Source organism: Lissotriton vulgaris, chromosome 9 (assembly GCF_964263255.1).
Source record: "Lissotriton vulgaris chromosome 9, aLisVul1.2, whole genome shotgun sequence".
NCBI lineage: Eukaryota > Metazoa > Chordata > Amphibia > Caudata > Salamandridae > Lissotriton > Lissotriton vulgaris.
In genome coordinates, this window is record NC_141697.1 from 143638757 (window position 1) to 143660050 (window position 21294).

Below are 21294 nucleotides of genomic sequence, written 5' to 3' on the forward strand. Positions count from 1 at the left end.
CTCTTTAATGCTTGGCTGTAAATGCTAGGACTCTCTGTGAAACCTTGGGGAGCTCTCGTAAATTTGAAGCTGCGTCCATTTAAACTGAATCCGAAGAGGTACTGGCTGTCTGGATGAATGGGAACACTAAAGAAAGCGTTCTTCAAGTCAATTACAGTAAAGAACGTTGCCTCAGAATCAATAGCAGTCAGTAATGAAGAAATGTCTGGGACCACTGGGTATTGAGGGACTATACATTTGTTCAATTCTCGAAGGTCAATAACTAGTCTGTAAACTGGTGGTGCATTAGGGTCTGTTCGTTTAAGAATAGGGATGACAGGTGAATTACATACATTCGAGTCAGTTTCTACTACCACTCCATGTGCAATGAGTTCGTCAACAATTTTGAGTAAGGCTACTACGGCATCAGGTGGTAACTTGTATTGTCGGATTCGTGGTAATACTACTCCTGTCTTGAGAGTGACACGGTGTGGTGTAATGTGCATGTAACCTACGTCTGTCGGACCTTGTGCCCATAAATGCTGTGGTACATTCCGGAGTCTGTGATCAAAATCCTTCAACACATAATGTCCTTTAAAATCACGTAAGAACAGTCGTACTCCTTCCGGAGAACAACATATCACTGCTCCTAGTTCTTTCAGTGTCTTTATACCAAGTAAGTTTTCAGGACATGACTTAGTAAGTAGCAAGTCTGTGGTTCGTGACAATGGACCGACACCTAGGGAAACTGGTTTCGACACTTCATTAACAATAGGCTTTCCTGAAAATCCCAAGGGAAACATTCTGTGAGCCTGAAAGGGGTGCCCCTGGAACCTCGTCATGGCTGATGGTAGTTCTGCTCTCCCCTGTGTCAATCAGAAATTTTCTGTCTTTTCCCAATACACGACTATGTACATAGGGACCCTCTTGATCTACAGGAACTTCAATAAGGGGCAAGCCAACTTCCCTCGCTAGGCTGTTTCATGAAAACTGTTGGTATTCTGGATAGTCCAACTGTGTGTACTGGTACATTTGTTGAGTGGCCTGTTGCGTGGCAGGTGGTGGGGTGGAAAATTTGCTGCTGTCTGTTGTGTGTTCTGTGGGGTGCTATTCTGCCTAGGAGGATGCGGTCGTTCCTTTGTCTTGCCTGTAGCTATATTGTGTTTCAGGACAGCACAATCTTTTACAAAATGACCTGGCTGTTTGCAATAATTACAGTTCCCATTAACAAGTGTCGTACCCTTTTTATTCGCATTGGCTGGTACCATTTGGGCAACCAGCCCTTTCATTTTCGTATCTTTCATGCGTCTCTTTTCATGATCCTGTTCTTCTCTAATTCTGTTCTGGTGATACTGTAACATTTGCAACATTTGCGAAGGGCTATTTGCTTGCCAAGTACTCTCAACTTTCAGTACTCTATTCTTGATCGGGGGTAAGGAATTCTCTACTAATTTGCTCACGAAAAGATGTGGATACGATTCACTACTGGGCTTAAGACCACTATTAATAGAAAAACATTTCTCGAATCTAGAATAAAAATCACTTGTGTCCTCGTCTTGTTTCTGTTTACAGGCTGAAATAGCATCCCAATCTTCCTTTTTAGTAATCAATAATCTCGGCAGAACCTGTATTAGGAGTTCAGGTAGTGCCTTTGCTTTGTCCCCAAGACCAACACCAGGGTGCCGGCCTTTATCCTCTGTTTCCCATTCTGCCCAACTTAACTTTTTCTCTCCCACCTCCCAGTCCTTCTCCTTAAGCTTTTCGTAAATACCAGCAGGCAACAGTACTTTCAATAATTTAATAATGTCAGAGTACGTGTAATCCCCTATGCGGAGAATGTCTTTTAATTCTCGGTGAAACCCCCCCGGGTCTTTATCATGGCAGGGCAACATCTTTTTCATTTCCAGTATTTCTAATTTCGTTAAGGGTGTGTAAACATATACTCGTTGAAGCTCACCCGCTGCATTTTTGACGGGATGCACCTCTCGTAGGGGGTTCTGTCTGTCTATGTGTAAGTTCTTTCTGTCGTGGTGTGGGGCGGGAAGCATGCATGTGGTCAGAGAAGTCAAGTACTTATGTCGTTGATCCAGGATGACATTAATTAGATCAGTACCTAAACCTGTCCATCTGTCTAGAAGTATATCGTCCAGTAATTTATACAAGGGACCGGGATCAGAATATTGACTTTCATACAACGTGATCAAATGTTGAACCATGTAAATACCAGCCAAACGCTGTTCGTTCGGTGGAAGGCTCAAAAAGGTCTGAACCACTATATCATTGCTATATATGTTAGAATTAGACACCCATTGGATGGCTGACCGGACCAATTCCTGTTCGTGTGGGGTGTGGGGTCTCTCGCTCTCTACCCGTCGTTTCAGGGCTTTTTCAGTAGCTTGGAATAGATTTTCAAGGGAATATCTTTCTTTTATGGAATGTCCCTGTTTTCGGTAGTCGAGACACTTGGGCCTGTCAAACTGTCGTGCTTTGCCTACGTAATTTATTTTGTCCTTTTCCCCGGTTTCTGGATCAACATCTTCCGTTGATGACTCATACTGCCCGTCAGACTCTTCCTTGTGTATTTCTATGATCGCTTTTCGTATTTTCTTGTACATACTTTCTGTCTGTCCCTGCTTATCATGCCGACCGGCAGCTATGTTGTCACTCCAATCCATCAGTCCTTTCTTTACCTCTCTGTCTGGTTGGTCTTGTTCCCTGATCAGACAGTTAATCAAAAAACGTAAAATGAAGTTCTTAACCTCCACCTTTCTTTGTTCCATGGCCTCTTCTATACTCTCGGGTCCCTGCCCCGTTCTAATGAAATTGTATATCTTGTCTAGGTGTTCCTTCATGCCTGGTAATGTGATCAAATAGTCAGTAGCATGTCTTAATCTTATTGAACACACGAGCATTGTACCTTCTCCTGGTACTGGATCGTATATACAACGGGGAACTGATACAGTATGCTTATATGGCGTTGATGTCATTTGTGGCGTTCGTGGTAGCCCTAACGGTGTTCGTGTTATTGGCGGTGTTCGTGGCGTTTGCGGTGGCCCCCCTCCCACTGCCCCTTGTCCTAGGTCGTCTCTCGCGGTCTGCTGGAGCTGAAGCTGTTGGAGCTGATCCGCTGGTGGGGGCGGCGGGAATTCTGCCTTTACATAGTCTGGTGCGGGCTCCTCTAGATAGGAGGAAATAAAATCTTCAGAAGCTGTCGGCTTCTGTCTACGTACTCTAAAGGGTACAGGTGGTGGTGGCAACTTACGCGATGTTTCTGATGGAGTTACTTTAGCTAGTTCTTCTGAGAGAACGGGATAAATACCAGCAACAAGGGCATTTCTTTCTCTATCTGCTTGTTCTGCCTTGACCCGTTCCCCCTCCTCCCGCAGTTCTTTTTCTTTGGCTTTTTCCGCTGCTTGTTTACTCCTCTCTATTTGATGGAATTCTTTCTCTGCTCTCCTATGCGCTTCTTTACGCCATAATTCAATGGCATCTTTCTGGGACGGTCTTACTTTCCTTTTCCATAGCGCTTCCTCTACTTTCATAATGCATTCAGAATCCCATGTTCCTGAAGCAGGCCATCTGTACTTCTCCTCTAAATCTTTTGTGTAATCTACCCATAAGTCTAAAAACAATATGGCATCTAGCCCGTGTTTCTGGTACATAAAATGACAAGGTGTGTCTCTAGGCGGGACGGGAACTGACTCTTCGAGTATCCCTTTCCTGGTCCCTATCTGACGTAATTTCGAAAACAGTGGCATGTTGAAACAAACGTAATGAAAACACAATACACTAAAATGGACTGACTGAAACAACCATTCACGCTACAACACTAAAACACCAAAACAGATACAGTTTGACTGATACATGGGGAAAACATGAATTTGAAAACCGTAACTTTATGCACTGGTATACAGCACAACCATACCGGTCTCACAAGGAGACACGTCTTTACCGTGCCCACCGAAATGGACCCGTCTTTACCGTGCCTGTGTGAACAGACACATCTTTACCGGGCTCAAATAAATGAACCCGTCTTGAACTATATGCGTCCCCAATAATGGTACTCACCGGGAAGCAGAACTTGAAGGCCTCGGAAACTCGATACTGCGGTACTGCGGTGCTGCGCATGCGCCTCGGAACAGGTGGGCCTCTGGATACCTCGGACCTTGCTCTCTCACGGCTTGGGCTCTGGTTGGGATGATCTGCAATCCTCACCGCCTCGTGTGGATGCCTGGTCGCAGTCTGTCTCCTCCGTGGGCCTGAGGGAGTAAGCAGGAAGTCCCGCTGTCGTGTACACTTTGAAGTCCGTCACTGCTGTAGAAGGAGGCTAGGGATGGACCTACATCTCCGGCGCGTGGGGAAGGGGACTAGTCCCTATTCGGGCGCCAGATTATGTGGTAAATAAAAATATTACCCTGTCGGAATTTCTATACTTAAACAATGGGTCATGGATATAATGAGAGGCAGAGTCCGTGGTGTCCGATTCAAAAGGGCTTTATTTCAGTAACTCGAGTTAAGGGAGAATCGGGTTCCATCACACTAAGGTTCAGGAAGGATCGTCATCTGAACTTTATTCACAGAGTACAATATTTATACTTTAAACATACATTACATTGCATAGAGAAGGCGGAGCGCTCCAGGCGGAGCATGGAAAAGAGAGATAAGAGCACATGGGCGTACAAAAGGGCGTGTAAGAAGGCGTACATGTGGGCGTTCCCTTGAGGAGTCATAGGTGTGTCATAGGTGGGTGGATACATGGAGGGGGTCTGCGTGGTCAGCTGGAACCTTTACCCTACTTGTGTGCGCCACTTGGTCATGACGTGCAATTGACGTGTAACTGGGGGAAGCTTTCGTTCTAGTACAGAAGCCTTGAGTGTCAGGACGACCTGCACTCCTGGTATTATCTGATATCTTAAGTTTGGAGGATGTATTATCTGAAATAAAGGTCGCTTGGGCAAAGGTTGCTCATCACTAAGAACCAGTGTGTGCATATATTTCTTCGTGCATTGCGTGGGGGCCATGGGCTTTCAATGGATGCGAGCTCTGTAAATCACTTAAATGGAGACAGAAAGGCTGGGCTCTATCTCTGTGGACGGGTTCTGTTTACCTTTTTCACTAAGCAGGAATGTGTTTCTGTGGAGCAGAGCAGATAACTGTGAGCAAAATACTGTCTTGGCAGGCCGGACTGGGCCTCTCTCGGCTGAGCAGGAAGTATGCGAGAGGTCAGGGATACATAGCTAAACTGCAGCTTTCAGAGTGTCTGGAGGCATGGAGCCTGAATTCGGGTCCTGGCTCAGCTGAGCCACAAAACGGGTTCATCTCGACATTTTAAACGTGCACCATGCAAATACATTGGCAACATAGGCCTAGGTACAGAATTAACGTTTCTTTCATGGAAGGCTTGGTAACTGACACTTTAACATGGGACGGAAATGCAGAGGCATTAATATTACAGGCATGATAGGGAAAATGCATGTATGTCATGAACATACACTAAACGTGGGGTACACGCAAGGGACACATTGGCCACGTAAAATTTCTATTTCCTCAGAAGATGAATGCCCACCGATGTCGGAGATGCAGGTGAAGTTGACGGTGCCCTTGAAGTTGCAGCTGTGCAGAGCAGACCAGGAGCTGTTCACTAGCTGTCCCATGTCGGATGTCGCGAGGCATGGGGTCGGTGTCCAGCAGGGTCACCAACAATCCTTGACAGCAGCAAACAACATGGTTGATGAAAAAGGTGCAGTGTCAGGACAGCAAGGTCCAAGTGAATCACCACAAGCAGGTACTTTGGAACAGGCCCGAGCAAGCATGGGAGTGTACTGAAGCCAAAGATGACCCTGAAGAGGATCCACAGGCCAAAGGAACAGGAGTCGCAAGAGGACCTCGAGCAGCTCACCAATGAAGAAGGCCCATGGTGCAGGGGAAGTGGTGAGGGCAAAGATCTTAGCTGTAGGATTTGCTTGAGGTTAGAGCTTCTTGGAGCTTGAAGATCTCCGGAGGGGAGAGCCAACAAGCCTTGGCAATGGCAAGTCGATGCAGTGCACAGGGGTTCGGTTCCAGCGGTTCCAGCGAGGGATACTGGCCTCAAACTCTGTATGAAGATAGTGCAGGCCTGGAGGGAGTTGCAGAATCACCACCTGTGTTGCTGAGCCTTACGGAGTCCAGGAGCAGCAGACCGGTCAGCTGCATTGAGGTGCCTGCAGATGCAGGGGAGTGACTCCTTCACTCCAAGGGAGATTCCTTCAGGTGTCTTGGATGTCCACAGGCCTAGTGAAGAACCTGTATGGAGCACGGGCACAGACATTGCAGAAGACCAGCAGGAAAACGAGACCAGGAGCAGCAGGAATCATTCCTGTTGCAGTCCTGTTTACCAAAACAAAGTCCAGAGTATCCAGATGGTTGAAGTTGAAGTGGTATATGATCTGAATCTTGTCACATGACGAATCTAGTCACCCACCTACAGGTAAGACCTTACGTACCCTTAGGATAGGGTCAGGATGATTCAGGGTCCCTCCCAGCAGAAGGGCTGGACAGTGGGGAGGATACTCCCATGTCCTAGTCCAGTTTCGCGCTACAGCGGTGCCAATGGCTCCCTGAACTGGTTTGAACTGGAGTATGCAAGGAGGGATCCAAATGTGCTCTTCAGTCAGTCTCAGTGGTGGTGGCAAGCACACCCACCCTGTCCCAAAACCCTCACTGGGAGGTCATCACATTTAGTAGAAGCATGAGTGGATTGGCCACCGTACTAGCTGCCAGATTCATGACCGATGGTGGACAGGGGAGCTATATGAGTGGATACATAAACTAGTTGGTGCAGGCTAAAACATTTAAGGGTATCTGCTAAGTGATCAATATCCATGTTGTCGGACACCTCGAAGTGAAAATTGAAGTCTGCAACAATCGTAAAGCTCGAGTAATTTGTGCAGGATTACATAAAAGTATGACTTTTCTGATTAAAACTAGCTCTTGGGCCTGGTGGGCAATAGATGAATAGTCCTTGAAATGTATATTCATCTTCATACTAAAGTTGAGAGCTTCGTAGTCTAGATGAAATATTGGTGTAAAGCTGACCTCAATTGAATTGCGATAGACAATGGCTATCTCCTCTTCTCTTGCCTGTTCTAGCTAGCCTTTCAAAATTAAAGCCACTCGGGATGGCAATCTTAATGTCAGGATCAGATGAGCTATCTGCCCAGGTCTCAGTGAGAAAGTTAATGTCTGGGTCTTGATGGGACATCAGCTCTGCAAATTCATATTTGTTTTTAACAAGTGACCGTGAATTAAGTAGGATGCAAGAGTACACACTTGTAGTCACCTGACTGTTTAATGCCTCACTGGTCAAGGTTTTAGAGTTAGCCGACGGCGTCTGACCCACTATCCTGGCTGAAAAATTGGACCTTTGACAGATGTACCTGTTTGAGTTAAAACACCAAACATATGAGTCATATTGACTGTTTTTACTGCTTTGGCGGAAATCCAAAAGTTCTTTCCTTGAGGACCTAGTCGTAGGAGCAGGAGTTTTGGTACCTGGCGCCATACAGGCGCGGATGGGCGCAGACAGGCTTGCCTTAGGTGCGCCTTCAGTGCCAGCGGCGCACCCGCTGCGCACGTCCACTGCACGCCCGTTCCCTCCCTGTCATTTCTGGGCTGGGAGTAGGAGCAGGACTGGAGCGCTAACCCTCCAAGATGGCGTCCGGGCCGGAAATTAGGCTGAAATGAGTGTGTGGAAGACCTCCCCCTGGCTCCCTCCACACAAACGGAGAAGTTCCGGTGGTGGAACGGGGAGTCAGGGGAGTCTCGACAGGAAGGGTGTTTACAGTGCGTTAAAATCAGTATGAAATAGCAGCAATAGGAAACCTAGTGGGGGTATTGCTAAAACAAATGCTAAAACAATATAAATATAATTATGATATGGGGGGTTCCCACTCCCTTGAGCACTATAAACAATTGTTATTAAGCATAGATGTTACCATTAAGAGTGAGTGCCAACACCACACGGGGCCTTATCACCCACTACAGAATGCTCTTTATATAGGGGGTGTAATCACCCTAGGGGTAAGTAGCCCATAGGCAACTTCCATACTACACTCCCCTTAATGCACTTAAATTCAGTATTTAGGTGGTCCTTAAGACCAGGAACTCAGATTCATCTACATCGAATTAGACGAAAGACAAAGAAGAGCCAACAGTGCAAGAACTGTGGACCATCACGGAAATTAGCGCCAAACCCTGCCTAGCTGCTGCGTTCCTGACAGTTGCAAAGAAAGACTTGCCCGGCCACTGAACAGCCTCCCCAAACTCTTGAAGGTCTGTCCAGTACTCCGCCAACCAAGCAGCATCTCCCTTGAGGTGGAGAAGCCATCTCCCTGCATGTACAGGCACCAACTGCATCTGCCCAGTTCACCGTTTTGCTGACCATTATGTCCATAGAGGGAGCAACTCGCCACAAGGAGGCCATCAAGAGTCCTGGAGGTCAGCCGTGTTGCTTCATCAAGTCTCGAGATGCTGAGCCTTCACGGAGCAGCCCTGCACCAATAGCCGGGATACCGTAGCCCTTGCAAGCAACAAGGCTTGTTGTGGGTCCAGCCATAACACCACCGACTCCCAAACCAGCCTGCCGAAGAGGGACGTCAGGATCTCCAAGGAAATCACAGAGAGTGGCCCTGCAGTCTTATTTTCACTCCCTCTTCAGTTCACCCAAACCAAGTGAGAGCCTCTGACTAGACTGGCCAACCAGACAAAACACCTCTGCACCCGAGTCCCCCAGTACGGGTCCACGTAAATCGGCTGTGTCTTTGTACTCCAGAGACCTTCAAGAGCCAAGCCCCTCATGGGTTCTGCCGGATTGGTCTTCCAGCTCCCACTTGCAGCCTTTCTTTTTGCAGGTAATTCTCCATTGACTTTACTGCATGGCGTTCGAGACTGTCATCGCAACCAACACCTCTACACCCGGACACACTAGGGCAGGTAAAGCCAAACTACTAGTGGTTTCTTGGACCTTGGCTGCTAAGCCCCTTAAATCCAGGAGAAGAACTCTAAAATCCATTTCAAGTATTCTATGCAGTGAATGTTTCTCCCATAGGATAACATTACTGTGTTTGAGGCACATACCTCAAAATCGTTATTTGACTGCATTGTATATTTCTGCAACAATTCCTATCTCTGAAAGTACCTGATCCTGATGATATTGGTGTCTAAAATTATATACAAATCTGTTATTTTTCAAAATTGGTCTCGGATTTCTTTTTTAGCGTGTGTCTCATTTATTGACTCTGTTGGTACAACAAATGCTAAACACTCCCCTCTGAAAAGCCTAAGGTGCTCGCCCACACTACCACTAGAAGAGCACTTGGGAATATTAATGTTAGCCTCTGCAAACCAATAAGGATCACTGGACTATTTGCATGGTCTACTCCTCCATTTGGTACACTACATAAATAGTCAGCTTCCTACACCATATACCATTTTAGGTCTGGTCCGTCCAACTCAAATGGTAAAGAGTTGCACAGTGTTAAATGTGCATAATGTGTCACATATTTTTATAAGACTCCATGTGTGCCAGATCAGTTTCTTAAATATAATTGTATTGCTTTTTAGGTCTCGGGCCTAGCGTCACACTGCGTAAGCAGTGTGGGCGGAGCCCGAGATTTTATGACTTCAATGTGGGGTTTTATTCTGCCTCTCTCTTCCATTGGCCAGCTCCGTAAATGGAGGCTAGCCATTGGAAGAGATGTGTGTCAATTACTATTTTCCCCGCCTTGATGCGATCCGTGGGCGTTTCTGTGTCTTTTTTAAGTCCCACCCCCCCACACCCTCCCTCTCGCTGAAGTCCCAGTCTATTCCTCCTGTAATGTACCTTTTGCTACCGCTTGTATTTTGTTTGCTCACAATTGTCACTTTTGCCTCACGAAACTTAACGTCTGCTTTTGTAACGTGTTCACTCATATCGGAATCTTCTCATGGATCCCCTGAAGGGGCCGCCGCGCTGCCCACGGCGACCCGGAAGTGCTTCCCTCCAGGACCCGGATTCATACCGGGGGTTCTCCAGTTGTTCTGGCTGCCACCTTCTCCCGTTTCTCCTGAACTCGTGCCCAGGAAAAAGCCTAAAAAATGAAACGCCTTTCATGAAAATGCACGCTGACAATAATGAATGCTGTCAGTGTCTGAGCGCTAGTGGTCGGGAGATGTGGTGCTGGGTAATAGAAAGTGCAGTGGTTCAGCATAAGCTGATTGGCGTTTGCCGTGTTTTTTGGTGCTCCATTTTCATAATTCTTTGCTACTTGCTTAGCTTTTGATTAAGTTAAAGAATATTAGCGCTTGCATGCGTGCCGAATGTGAATAGATCATTTTCCTTCCCGCACTCCAGACCTGCTCGCTGCTGACAGGCGTAGCAGGTGCGCGGTCTGCCGTGTCTCGATGCACAAACCGCCTTCTCCGTGTAGTGCTTTTTGCTCTGTTGCCTAGACGAAAGCGGTCCTTCTCTGAGGATGTCTGGCTCGCGCAGGGAGTTTGATGTGAAACAGATCTCGAAGAGCCGATGGCGCTGGTTTGGTCACCAGGCGGCCCCTTCGTCCTCCGCAGGTGACGGCCACCAGGGAGACTTCTGGAGCCGAGGAACAACTGCTGGCCGAAAGTTCCTGGACCCCGGCAACCTGCCCCTGGCTTCCATTGGTTACCGGAGACAGCCGGACAGCCCGAACCTAACCCTCTGCTGCCCGATGGCGTCCCCCTCCGAAGTGCCCACCATCGAGTTTACCTCCGAGGACTACGAGGGACCACGCTGGCTCGAGCCGCCAGAAGCCGACGAGCGAGGAACTGAGGAGGACGTGGAGTCTGACAGCAGTTCATGCAGGTGAGGGGCTGCCCGCTCCAGAGTGCTGCGAAGCCCATACCGAGGCGCTGCCCGTATAGTTTATCAATCACTGACTTCAAGCCACACTGCTTCGATGGTGGCATTGAGAGTGTCTTCCACATAAACATAATCAAATCATATATATGTTAAGCACGCAAACTAGATGTGTTTCCGCAGTATCAACTCCATTTCAAGGTCCAGTCCTACGAATGAGGCGTATCGCATGTGTGTGATTATTCTGTCTACGAACAGTCCAGATAAATAGCTTGTAATTGTATGTGCGTATCCTATTTAACACCTATTTTTGAATACCGGCTGTTCCCTTTTTATTTAGGAGCGAACGGTTATAGTTACTGATTTAACAGGAAACATTTTTTTGAAATAAGTGACATGTACTTGAATCCTTTAATTGCATTTGTATTCACCCTTAATGTGCAGATGTTCACAACCAGGAGAGCTTTTGTTTTCTTTTTTAGACGCCCGTTAACGGTTCTTTTTAGCCAGTCCCTTGATTGTTTTCAGGGCTTACAAATGAACGCATCCATCCAAGTCCCTCATCAAGGGCGGAAGTGCACCAGCAGACCGATGCTGTCTGTAGCCAGGGGATGTAACCTTGAAGGCGCAGCATGGGTCTACAGATGCCAGTGAGCCTTCCAATGAATTAGTGTTGTTTTTAGGTCGAGGCCCCCTTGGTCCTCTTCCATGGGCTTTCACTCCAACCCGAACAATGAGCCCTGACTTCCGTTCCATGTGTCGATGTGCCCCTAACTCCCGGCCAAAGGGCCCCTCCTTCTCGAAAGGCCAACTCTCCTCCCATAGGCCCCTTATTCATAGTGGTTACCCGAATCCCTCCAAACCAAGCCAAGGTGCACCCCACTGGCCGTTCGGGCGGCACCTTACATCCCTTCCATTAACTCCTCACTCACCGTGGTCATGGGCAACGGGCCAACAACTTCCTGGGTCAGGGGTCCTGCAAAGCTCGGGGGTCATTCTACGTCGTACAATATGCAGTTAATTGAAAATGCATTACGTTCATGACGTCTAATTAAAAAACAGGCAACAATACTGTAAAAAGCCGAAAAGAACAATCAGTGTCAGAAGTGGGGTAATATTCTGATATATTTTGAAACGACTTGGAAGGCCTAACATGGTATGGGTGGGTATAAAACTAAGCCTAACATGGTATGGGTGGGTAGTGTTATAAAACGGAGTTATGGGATGGAGTGATAGGATAGGATGGAGAGCTGGGGTGTAGGTTACAGGATGGAGATTTTGGGTACGAATTGTAAAATGGAGATATAGAGTGCAGTGTTATAGGGTGGCGATATGGAGGTGTTTTATAAGATTACTTTAGGGTGTAAAGTTCTATAGGGTGGCTATTTTGGGGTGTTATAGGGTGTAGGTTTGAGGTGCAGTACTATTAATGGAGATATTGGGTGTAGTTATGACTTTTGATGTTATGTGAGGGAGACATAGGGTGCAGCGTCATGGAATGGAGATTTAGGGTTTGGTGTTACAGGGTGGAGATAGAGGGTGTCATGTTATGGGATGGAGTTGTATGGTGTAGTGATTTTGGATGACGATCTAGGGCACAATGGTATAGGCTGGAGATATGGGGTGTAGTCCTAAATAGGGAGATATGGGTTGTAGAGTGGTATGATGGACTTGTGGTGTGAGATGTCAGTGGATGGAGATATGCAGGATAGTGTTATAGGAACTAGTTATGGGATTATGAAGAACTTTGTGCAAATTTATCATCAGTAAAAGACGTTGAGAACTTAATGCGTCCCTTTTGGTACTCTCAATCTGCTTTCTGTAAGGAACGTGAGCCCAGTGTCTTCTGTCTGTGTGTGTCTGTGTGTGTGGCTCTGTCTGTGTGTGTCTGTGGCTCTGTCTGTCTGTGTGTGTAGCTTTTTTTTGTAGGTGGCCCTATGTGTGGGTGGCTCTGTGTGTGTGTGGGTGGCTCTATGTGAATGACTGTGTGAGTGCCTCTGTATGTGTGTGTGCACGTGGCTCTGTGTGTGTGCACGTGGCTCTGTGTGTGCGCGCGTGGCTCTGTCTGTGTGTGCGCGTGGCTCTGTCTGTGTGTGCGCGTGGCTCTGTCTGTGTGTGCGCGTGGCTCTGTCTGTGTGTGCGCGTGGCTCTGTCTGTGTGTGCCCGTGGCTCTGTCTGCGTGTGTGCGTGGCTATGTCTCAGTGTGTGTGTGTGGCTCTGTCTCTGTGTGTGTGTGCTTGGCTCTGTCTGTGTGTGTGTGCTTGGCTCTGTCTGTGTATGTGTGCATGGCTCTGTCTGTGTGTGTGCGTGGCTCTGTGTGTGTGTGTGCGTGGCTCTGTGTGTGTGAGAGGCTCTGCCTCTGTCTGTGTGTGTGTAGCTCTGTCTGTGTGTGTGTGGCTCTGTGTGTGTGGGTGTGTGTGTCTCTGTCTGTGTGTGTGTCCACGGCTCTGTCTCTGTGTGTGTGTGTGGTTCTGTGTCTGCGAATACTCTCTACTACTCTCTAATGCTCACCTATTGCCATTGTAAATGACATTACCATTTATTTATGTTTTTAAAAAAAAAATGAAAACAAATGTCATGAGCAATGCCAATAGCTTTACCTTTAATAATGCCAAGACCATTGCATTGTAAATGCTTGTTAAAATTGAGGTCTAGCTAGACATTCCATTAGCCCACAACATTCAGGATGATAAGACCATAGAGATTGATGCTACACGTCATGCTTCGTTACAATAAAGGATGACTTGTGTTCCTGTGCAGAGGAGATCATGGCTTAGAAATTTGGCCTGGACTGCAGGTCTATGGGCTGCGCCTAGACTAATTTGCCCATGATTAGTCTTTTTTTGTAACTGCACAGACATCAAAAAAGACAGTGCAGTAGAATGTTATTCTTTGACATTACTACTGTTTCACAATAATTCAAGCATTCCCCATTTTGCCTTTCTCAAGAATTTCACAATGGCGTCATTGTTAACAGTTATTGTTAAAAAATGAGTGCAACCAACAACATAATAAAAAACAAAAGGGGTTATGATAGTCAGCATTGTAATATCCTAATTCAAAATATTGCAGATGTTGTTGCAGATTTTTTTTAAATCCCTTTCCTTTATCTACCAGTAAAGAGGTTTCGCTTTCAAAGGAAACTAATTGAGGTAGGCCATGATGCTCAGTCAAATCCCCTCCTTTTTCATGAAATTAGCAGTAGTTATTACAGGTTTTGGCTGACTTTTAACCATTGTCCTAAAAACATATTGCTGATAAAGAGATGGTGTCAATTTTTTTATCAGTTATGTTATGTAAGATAGTGCTATTTTGTCCACTGTATCGTCATACATAAATTCCTACTCCCTAAGTCAGACCTGTTTTCCCTCATCAGGTGTACAATTCAGTATTTAATACAATAGTGTTGGTGTAGTATGTTCTCTTTTCCTAGTATGTGTTGCTGTAAAGCATAAAACGCCTGGATTGTCAATAGGCCCGAAAAACAGTGATATGCATCTTGGGGGAAGGAGATTGTGTGAAAGATGCACTTTAGTGGCTGTTAAAGTCCACATGACTAATAGGGAGGTTCTCTCTATGACTGGTGCTCGAGTAAGTCACAGAGTCGTGGGTGTTCACAATGGTGGTTTAGGTTGTTGGGGGAAAAATGAAATTTGTAGTTATATTTTCTGTACTTTTCACCTGCTTGCTGTAGCTCTTAGAGGCAGAGTCTTGGATGGCAGACAGAGGATATGTCCTGGAGACCGCTGACTACGGGAAAAGTGAAGAATCTACAAAGGCTTTGCTGCGGAAGCTGGAGGCCACCAATCTAGACCTGGAAGGCTTCATGCCACGTGTTGTGAAGTTACGGGGCACAGGTTCCAATTTGATAGCCAGTGAAAACCCAGAGTGGTAAGTTAAAAACAGAAAAAACTATGAATGTGTTCTCTGAAATAATATATGTTATGGATTTACTTTACGAGGTGAAGCCTTAATTGTGAGTGTTGTGAAATTGCAGTGACAAATACAAAGCTGTTGAGGGTCTCTCCTGTATGGTCTCTGAGGCTTTCCTATTTTGTCCATTCCTTTTAATATCCAGGTGGAGAAACTAAAGGCTCTGACCTCAAGGCAGCCATCTTTGTTTCTTTTCCTCGGGTAGCCATCCTTATTTCTCTTCTGAGCCATCTATCTTTAGTTCTGTTTAAATGCTGATGACTACGGTTTGCACCTTCAAACTTTAGAAGCCAAACTACTTCCACCATGTACCGTTGGAGCAGAATGTGAGAAAAATTAAATAGTTGGTTGTGAGACCAAACCACTTCTCCAGAGGCAGCCACTACTCAACTCTTAAACTATGATTGTAGCTGAATAAACTATAAAACATGTGTTTAAAAATATAGATATTCCACTCAGTACCCGTGATTTTTATTCTAATACCCTGTCATGCTTTTATATTTTCTTCTATTTCCCAATTTACAATGATTAATGTTCTACCCATGTAGATATTAAAATTGAACAAACATCTATGTGATCTCAATAAATGTTGATAGTTAGCTAATCCCATTTGATTGATGAGATATAGTTAATCCTGATGCATTTAAGGCATTGGTCACTAGCTGGGAAGTGTTTTCATTCAAGGAAAGTATTGAAATTGAAACAAAATCTGTGTATTTTACTTTTTTCCCAAGACCATAGGCTCATTGCAATGACATTGCATGCTGATCTGTATCTTCTTTGCAGTGTCAATATCATTCCAAAGCTCGAGACTGTAATAAAGGAGTACCAAACATTGCTGGACAAAAGTAGGAACTTGAAGGATCAGCTGCGCGAGCACGAGCAGTGGTTTCAGTTCCAGAAGGAGATTGAGTTGGTCGAGGCTTGGCTAGCCAGCAAACAGGCAGTTGCAGAGTCCAATGACTTTGGAAAGGACCTGGAGGAATTAGAGGTAAACACTGTTAACCCATGGTTTCCCATGATTTGCTGCTCCAGTCATAGATTGGGACTGTTACCAGGGTCTTGTTCGACATAGGACATTCACGAAGGTGTTAGCAAGGGTTGATTGTCTCATCCTATAAAACCACTCCATGAAAGGATCATCATTTTGCATGCTTGTATTAATTCACTTGAAACCATAATACAGGGTTGTATGTCACAATATCGAAGTCAACAATATCAATCTGCAACCATTTCAATTCTAAAGTGTTGACTCCCACTATATCCTCAAGGTCAGAATATGTGGAGAAAAATAGATTTACTTTTTTTTACTCCACCTTTGCTTTCTTTGATGATGTGGTGGGAGTTGATATTGTACCTTCAGTATTGTTGGAGGTTGCTATTTCAACATCAATATTGTGCTACCCAGCATAACACTTCATAATCCATGATGCTTTGGAACGCTATGAGGCTAGCTTTGGAGGATTTTGATGCTATATTGCATGAATCTGTCTCCATGGTCGAGGAATTCCAGTAATCCCCGTATTCCTGAAATACAGGAAAACACATGTAAGGCAGCACAGGCTACAATGCCTTTGAAAATGTTTTTATTATGATCAAATATTCATTTTGTTAAGGGATTTGATTGGTATATAATTACAACATGACAATGGGTAGGCTTGCATACATATTTTACCATTTCAAATGTATATGAGTTGTGTGATTGCCTGGCTATTAGCGGAAACATTTCCTTTTTTTCTAATTGAACATTCTTTTGTATTTGTATTCACAATATTTTTCGAAATGACTTGTACTGCTGTAATCCAATTTTTATTTCTGAACATGTCTTGTACTACTGCATTCAGATTATGTTTATTCTTAATCATTTATCTGATTGTTAGCTCTTTCAATAATATTCCAAGTGTAGTAGATTATAACCACCAATTGCATATCAATATAGTCTTTTCTGGTAGTACTGTTTTTTTTATATTTTTGCCTCCAGATTTTGTAATTAGCTTTTAACTCCATAATTCAAAATTTTCTTTAAAGAACCACTCTATACCTTATTTTTAGTGGTTGGCTCGTGTATGCTATTTCAAGGGTTGTAGATCATAATTATAGCAAGCACACCGAAGTGACATCGCAAACTGTTCTAGTTACACTCAATGTGCATCACATCTCACTTTTATTGCTGACAGGCACCTGGGAAATTTGGTGTCCAGCCACTGGAAGGTTTTTTCTGCCCTATTTATGATATTCAAGTATAACATTTAATAATTTGTTATAATACTGAATATGATTTGCCTTATACAGAGTGTTTGGGGATCTATTGACCCCTGTCTTCCAGAGTTGAGGAGTAAGTGTATCTCACTTATTGCATGGTTTGGAGCACCTATTGACCTCATTATGTTTCATAATATGCTAATGTGGTTATGGCACCTAGTTTACTAGAAGTCAAGACCTAATGCTTCCACAATTATTCTGATAATCTTGTGTAAAGTAGCATGGTTTGCTATTGCTACTGTATTAAACTTTCCTAGAGTCCGCTCAAACATCCTTTATTTCTGTATTAGCGGCAGATGTTCCGCAGGGATGGAGGTGATATTATGGCTGGTCCTAGTTTTAGAGGCTGAATAAAATACCATCTCTGTGATCTCCTCCATTCTTTTTTTAAAAGGGTGCGTCCTGTTGTATCCTAAGGGAGACTCAGTTTTCATTAATTCTTAGGGATTGAAATAGCAAGGATAATTAAGATCTTGGACTGCCTAAAATAATTTTTGTGTAATGAGGACACATATACAGATTGATACTAAGATCCTATTAGAATAGTTTTGCTAATTGCTGTTAAGACTTCTTTTATCTAGAGTTGATGCTGTTTATGTTTCTCTGTCACTTGGTCACAACTCACTTACACTTTACTGTCCCACTTTCTTCCTCTTTGGAGCACCCTATGAGTTGTCTATGCTACTGAATTATGTTAATTAGTTATAAAAACATTTCTTTGAAACTTTATCATATGTTTGACTGTGAATGTGATGAGTGGAGTGGATCATTGCCCACTAGGAGCACTAGCTAAGGCTCTCTTACCGAGCAGAATATAAGATATATCAGTCCCAAAGAACCTTTGGTTCATAGCTTGTGTGGTTGTAGCTGCACATACTCTACATACTCCTGCCATCTAGTTTTGTGCTTTGACTGTTGCAACTTGGTTTTCTTTGTAGACGTCTTTCCAGTCACGAGGTCTCGGTGACTCCCCCTCTGGTAGTAAACATGGAAGGACATTGACTCTAATCTGTTCCAGATTGTGAAAGCATTATGGAACCCCTATCCTACAGTGTCACCCCTGATCCCTCTGCTACACACTGTCATGACCTCGCAAGATATCTACCTCACTTTCCCAGAACCCAACAAGGATCGCAGTCCCAGCCAAATGGATTATAATCAAACAGTGGAGAATATCGGCTTGGTGGACTTTCCCAATCTCCCTGCTTGACCCAGCTCCACCACACATTCTTGCTAAAGTGGTAGAACTTATCTTCCTGGTTATGATGGAAATGGTCAGCCTTTCTCTTCAAAAAGGAATAGTGCCCCATATGGAAACATGCCATGGTCCAAGCAATTCTTTAAAAAAATCAACCTTGACCACCTCTGTCCAGGAATCTACAGACCCAGCTCCCGGCTCTGAGTAAACTGGTAGAGAAATATGTAACCAAACATCTCTCAATTTTTCTTTTAAACAAATAACACACCTACCTAGACTGGGTTATGCCCTAAGCACAGTACTGAAACCGCCTCGTTGGTGGTAGTAGAGGAGGCAAATATGCTGTTTGCTTGAGGAGGCATGGTGACTTTTATCCTCCTCAACCTTAGTGCAGCATTCAACAAGGTAAATTGTGAAATTTTTATCAACAGAACCCATAGCTCAGGTGTTAATGGCCTGGCACAAAAATGGCATACCCCTTATTAAAGGACAAGACTTTTCAAGACTTTAACAAAGCATGCTCGTCAGACATTCTCCCTTTGAGGTGTGGAGTATCGCAGGGCTTGTCCCTGAGTTCGACACTCTTTAGTATATACTTGTGTCCACTGGCAGATATAGTACCGGCATTCGGGATATCCCTGATTTCGTATGCCAATGACACCCAACTGGTGTTCTCTCTAACCCAAGGACAAGACCTTCAATCGCCCACATTAGGACCCTGCCAGAGGATAGTTGCAAGCTGGATGGCAGACTCCTGCCTCAAACTCAACGGGGGACAACAGAGTAATACATCAACTCCCACATCAACCTGGGCTGGCCTAAAAGCTTAGACGCATGCCCCTGCTGCCAGGGTGGAAAAGCCATGGAGCATGGTAAGACAAATCTTTAGACATATAATCTCACACCACAAAACTCTCTGCATTCTGCTATGGCATTTTCAGAATGCTCTGGTAAATATTACACTTGCTGCTCACCTTTTCCAGAAGGCTTGAGGTACAGGCACTTGTCCTCTCCTGCCTGGACTACAGGAATTCACTTTACCTGGGAGCCCCGAAATGGGTCATCAAAAAACTACTGGGTGCGCAGAATGCATCAGCTTGAGCTTTGCTGAATATTCCTAGACACCCCTCTTCCCGGCAGGCCCTGGCCACCCTGCACTGGCTACTGGTTGAGCAAAGGGTCAAATTCAAAGCCCTATGCATAGCTCAAAGACCTCTTCAAAGGAAAGGCCTTATAATTCTTAGATCTTTGATCTCCCATTACAAACATAACAGAGCCTTGCATTCCACCAATGCTTGCCTGGCCACTGTTCCATCCATACGAAGAACAAAAATATGTGGAAACTCCTTTGGCTACAAGAAAGCCAAACTATGGAACACCCTCCCTCTCTCAATGAGACTGACCAAAAATGAAAATGTTTCCTGAAAAGTCCTAAAAACATGGGTATTTCATCCTTAATGTCCCCTGTGCTCTTGGGTGATCTTTGTGTTGTGTTGTTAGCTCTGGGATATCTATGGGCCACCACGCCCTCGATAAATGTGCACAGAATAGCAAGGAATATTATTAGATTGTTTTTCTGTGCCTTCTGGCTCGGACATGTATCGGCACTGCTCCTGGTCTTGACGTGTTTCTACACGGAGTGTCATGGCCCAGTAGCTTGTTGCCTTTCCTTCCTTTCGCCGAGAAGGCTCTTCAGTGTGACTACCCTTCCTTTGACCTTTTCCACTTAAACCACCACAGGCATCGTTGTCAAAGAACTAAGCCTCCTGGCCCTTGGAGCACTACTTCACCTACAGGATCACACATCCTACTTAGTGACGGCAGAGAATAAGGACCTGAGGAAGGTAATAGAATGGACACCTTTCAAGGTATGCCTCTGTGCCACTCAAAGTACCCGTGGACCTACCTCCACATAGTCTGTAACCTGTGTCTTTTTCAAAAGCATGACGAGACCCTCAGTGACTCTTGCTCAGCCTGCAGGAGCAAAAAAACTCTTCAACAGTGCCAAGATAGGCAGCGGGCCTATCAATATGTACTGATCATCCTCAGATACCTTCTGCAAGGCAGACCTGCTCGGCACCAAAGAAGAGGACTTTGGGGAGTCACCTGGCCTTCTAGTCCACCAACCCAGTTCGAGACCATTGAATCAGACTCCGAGGTTGAAGAGGAGCCAGAGGATGTCCCGTCTATCTCCCTTGACCCTGGAACACGTCTGTTGACCACAGTGAGACATGTGAGCATGGTTGACACCCAATTTTCTTCTCAGCCAGATAAGCAAAGACACGTTATATATCCAAGTACCAACTCTCTGGGGGTCGGACGTTGAGCACTATGCAAAAGGCATTTCATCGCCCCCGGGCTATGGTCAGCACTTAAGCAAGGTGTCAAAGCCAAGACAGGATGCAGCCTGGAACCTCCTCTCCCAGTGGCCCATGAGTCAGAACCACGTGTCATTGCAAAAGTCTTGAAGCCAGCGCCCCTGTCCAACTAACGAGGGTACTGAAAACACTGTTGACTCTGAGGCCATCAACAGGAGACTCTGAGGAGAGGCCTATCCTCAAAAAGCTCCAACAGGATTTGTTTTGTATGAAAGGCAGCAGTGAATTATCATCAACCCACGCACAGGCGAGATCTCTACTACAGAAAAGGCTTGCCTGAAAATCGCAGATTTGCTTTCAATAATGCTTCAGCTCCAGACATTCCTCAGCAACCACCACACAAATGACTAACCAACAAGACTATTGGCCCCACTCCAACTCCAGCTTCTCTTCAATCTCCTCTTCCTACAGCACCGCCCACTCCACCATCTCCTCCATCACCTCCTGCGACTTCCCTCAGGTGTCTTCAGAGTCATACTCAGACACAGGTAGCCCTAGCCCCTACCCCCGAGTACTTTAGCAGCACCCCACTGATGATCTTCGGGAGAAATATGACATGGATTATCCGGGGGCCATGCCCTTAAGCATACCCCTTGTGGGGCTTCCCCCCATATTACACCACTGTATACCACAGTGTCATCCAATCTGCACCCGCCTTCCACAAGGTGGATCTGTGCAACACCCCAGATGATGAT

The 21294-nt window shown here is 45.3% G+C and overlaps 1 protein-coding gene across 1 annotated transcript in view; it reads left to right on the plus strand.

Moving 5' to 3' along the window:
- SPTBN5 (spectrin beta, non-erythrocytic 5) overlaps window positions 1-21294 on the plus strand; it is a 2284272-nt gene that overhangs the window by 1954700 nt on the left and 308278 nt on the right. The window contains exons 56-57 of the mRNA XM_086937224.1: window positions 14523-14719; window positions 15548-15752. Coding sequence (XP_086793350.1) covers window positions 14523-14719; window positions 15548-15752 — 402 coding nt within the window. The remainder of the gene's footprint in view (window positions 1-14522; window positions 14720-15547; window positions 15753-21294) is intronic.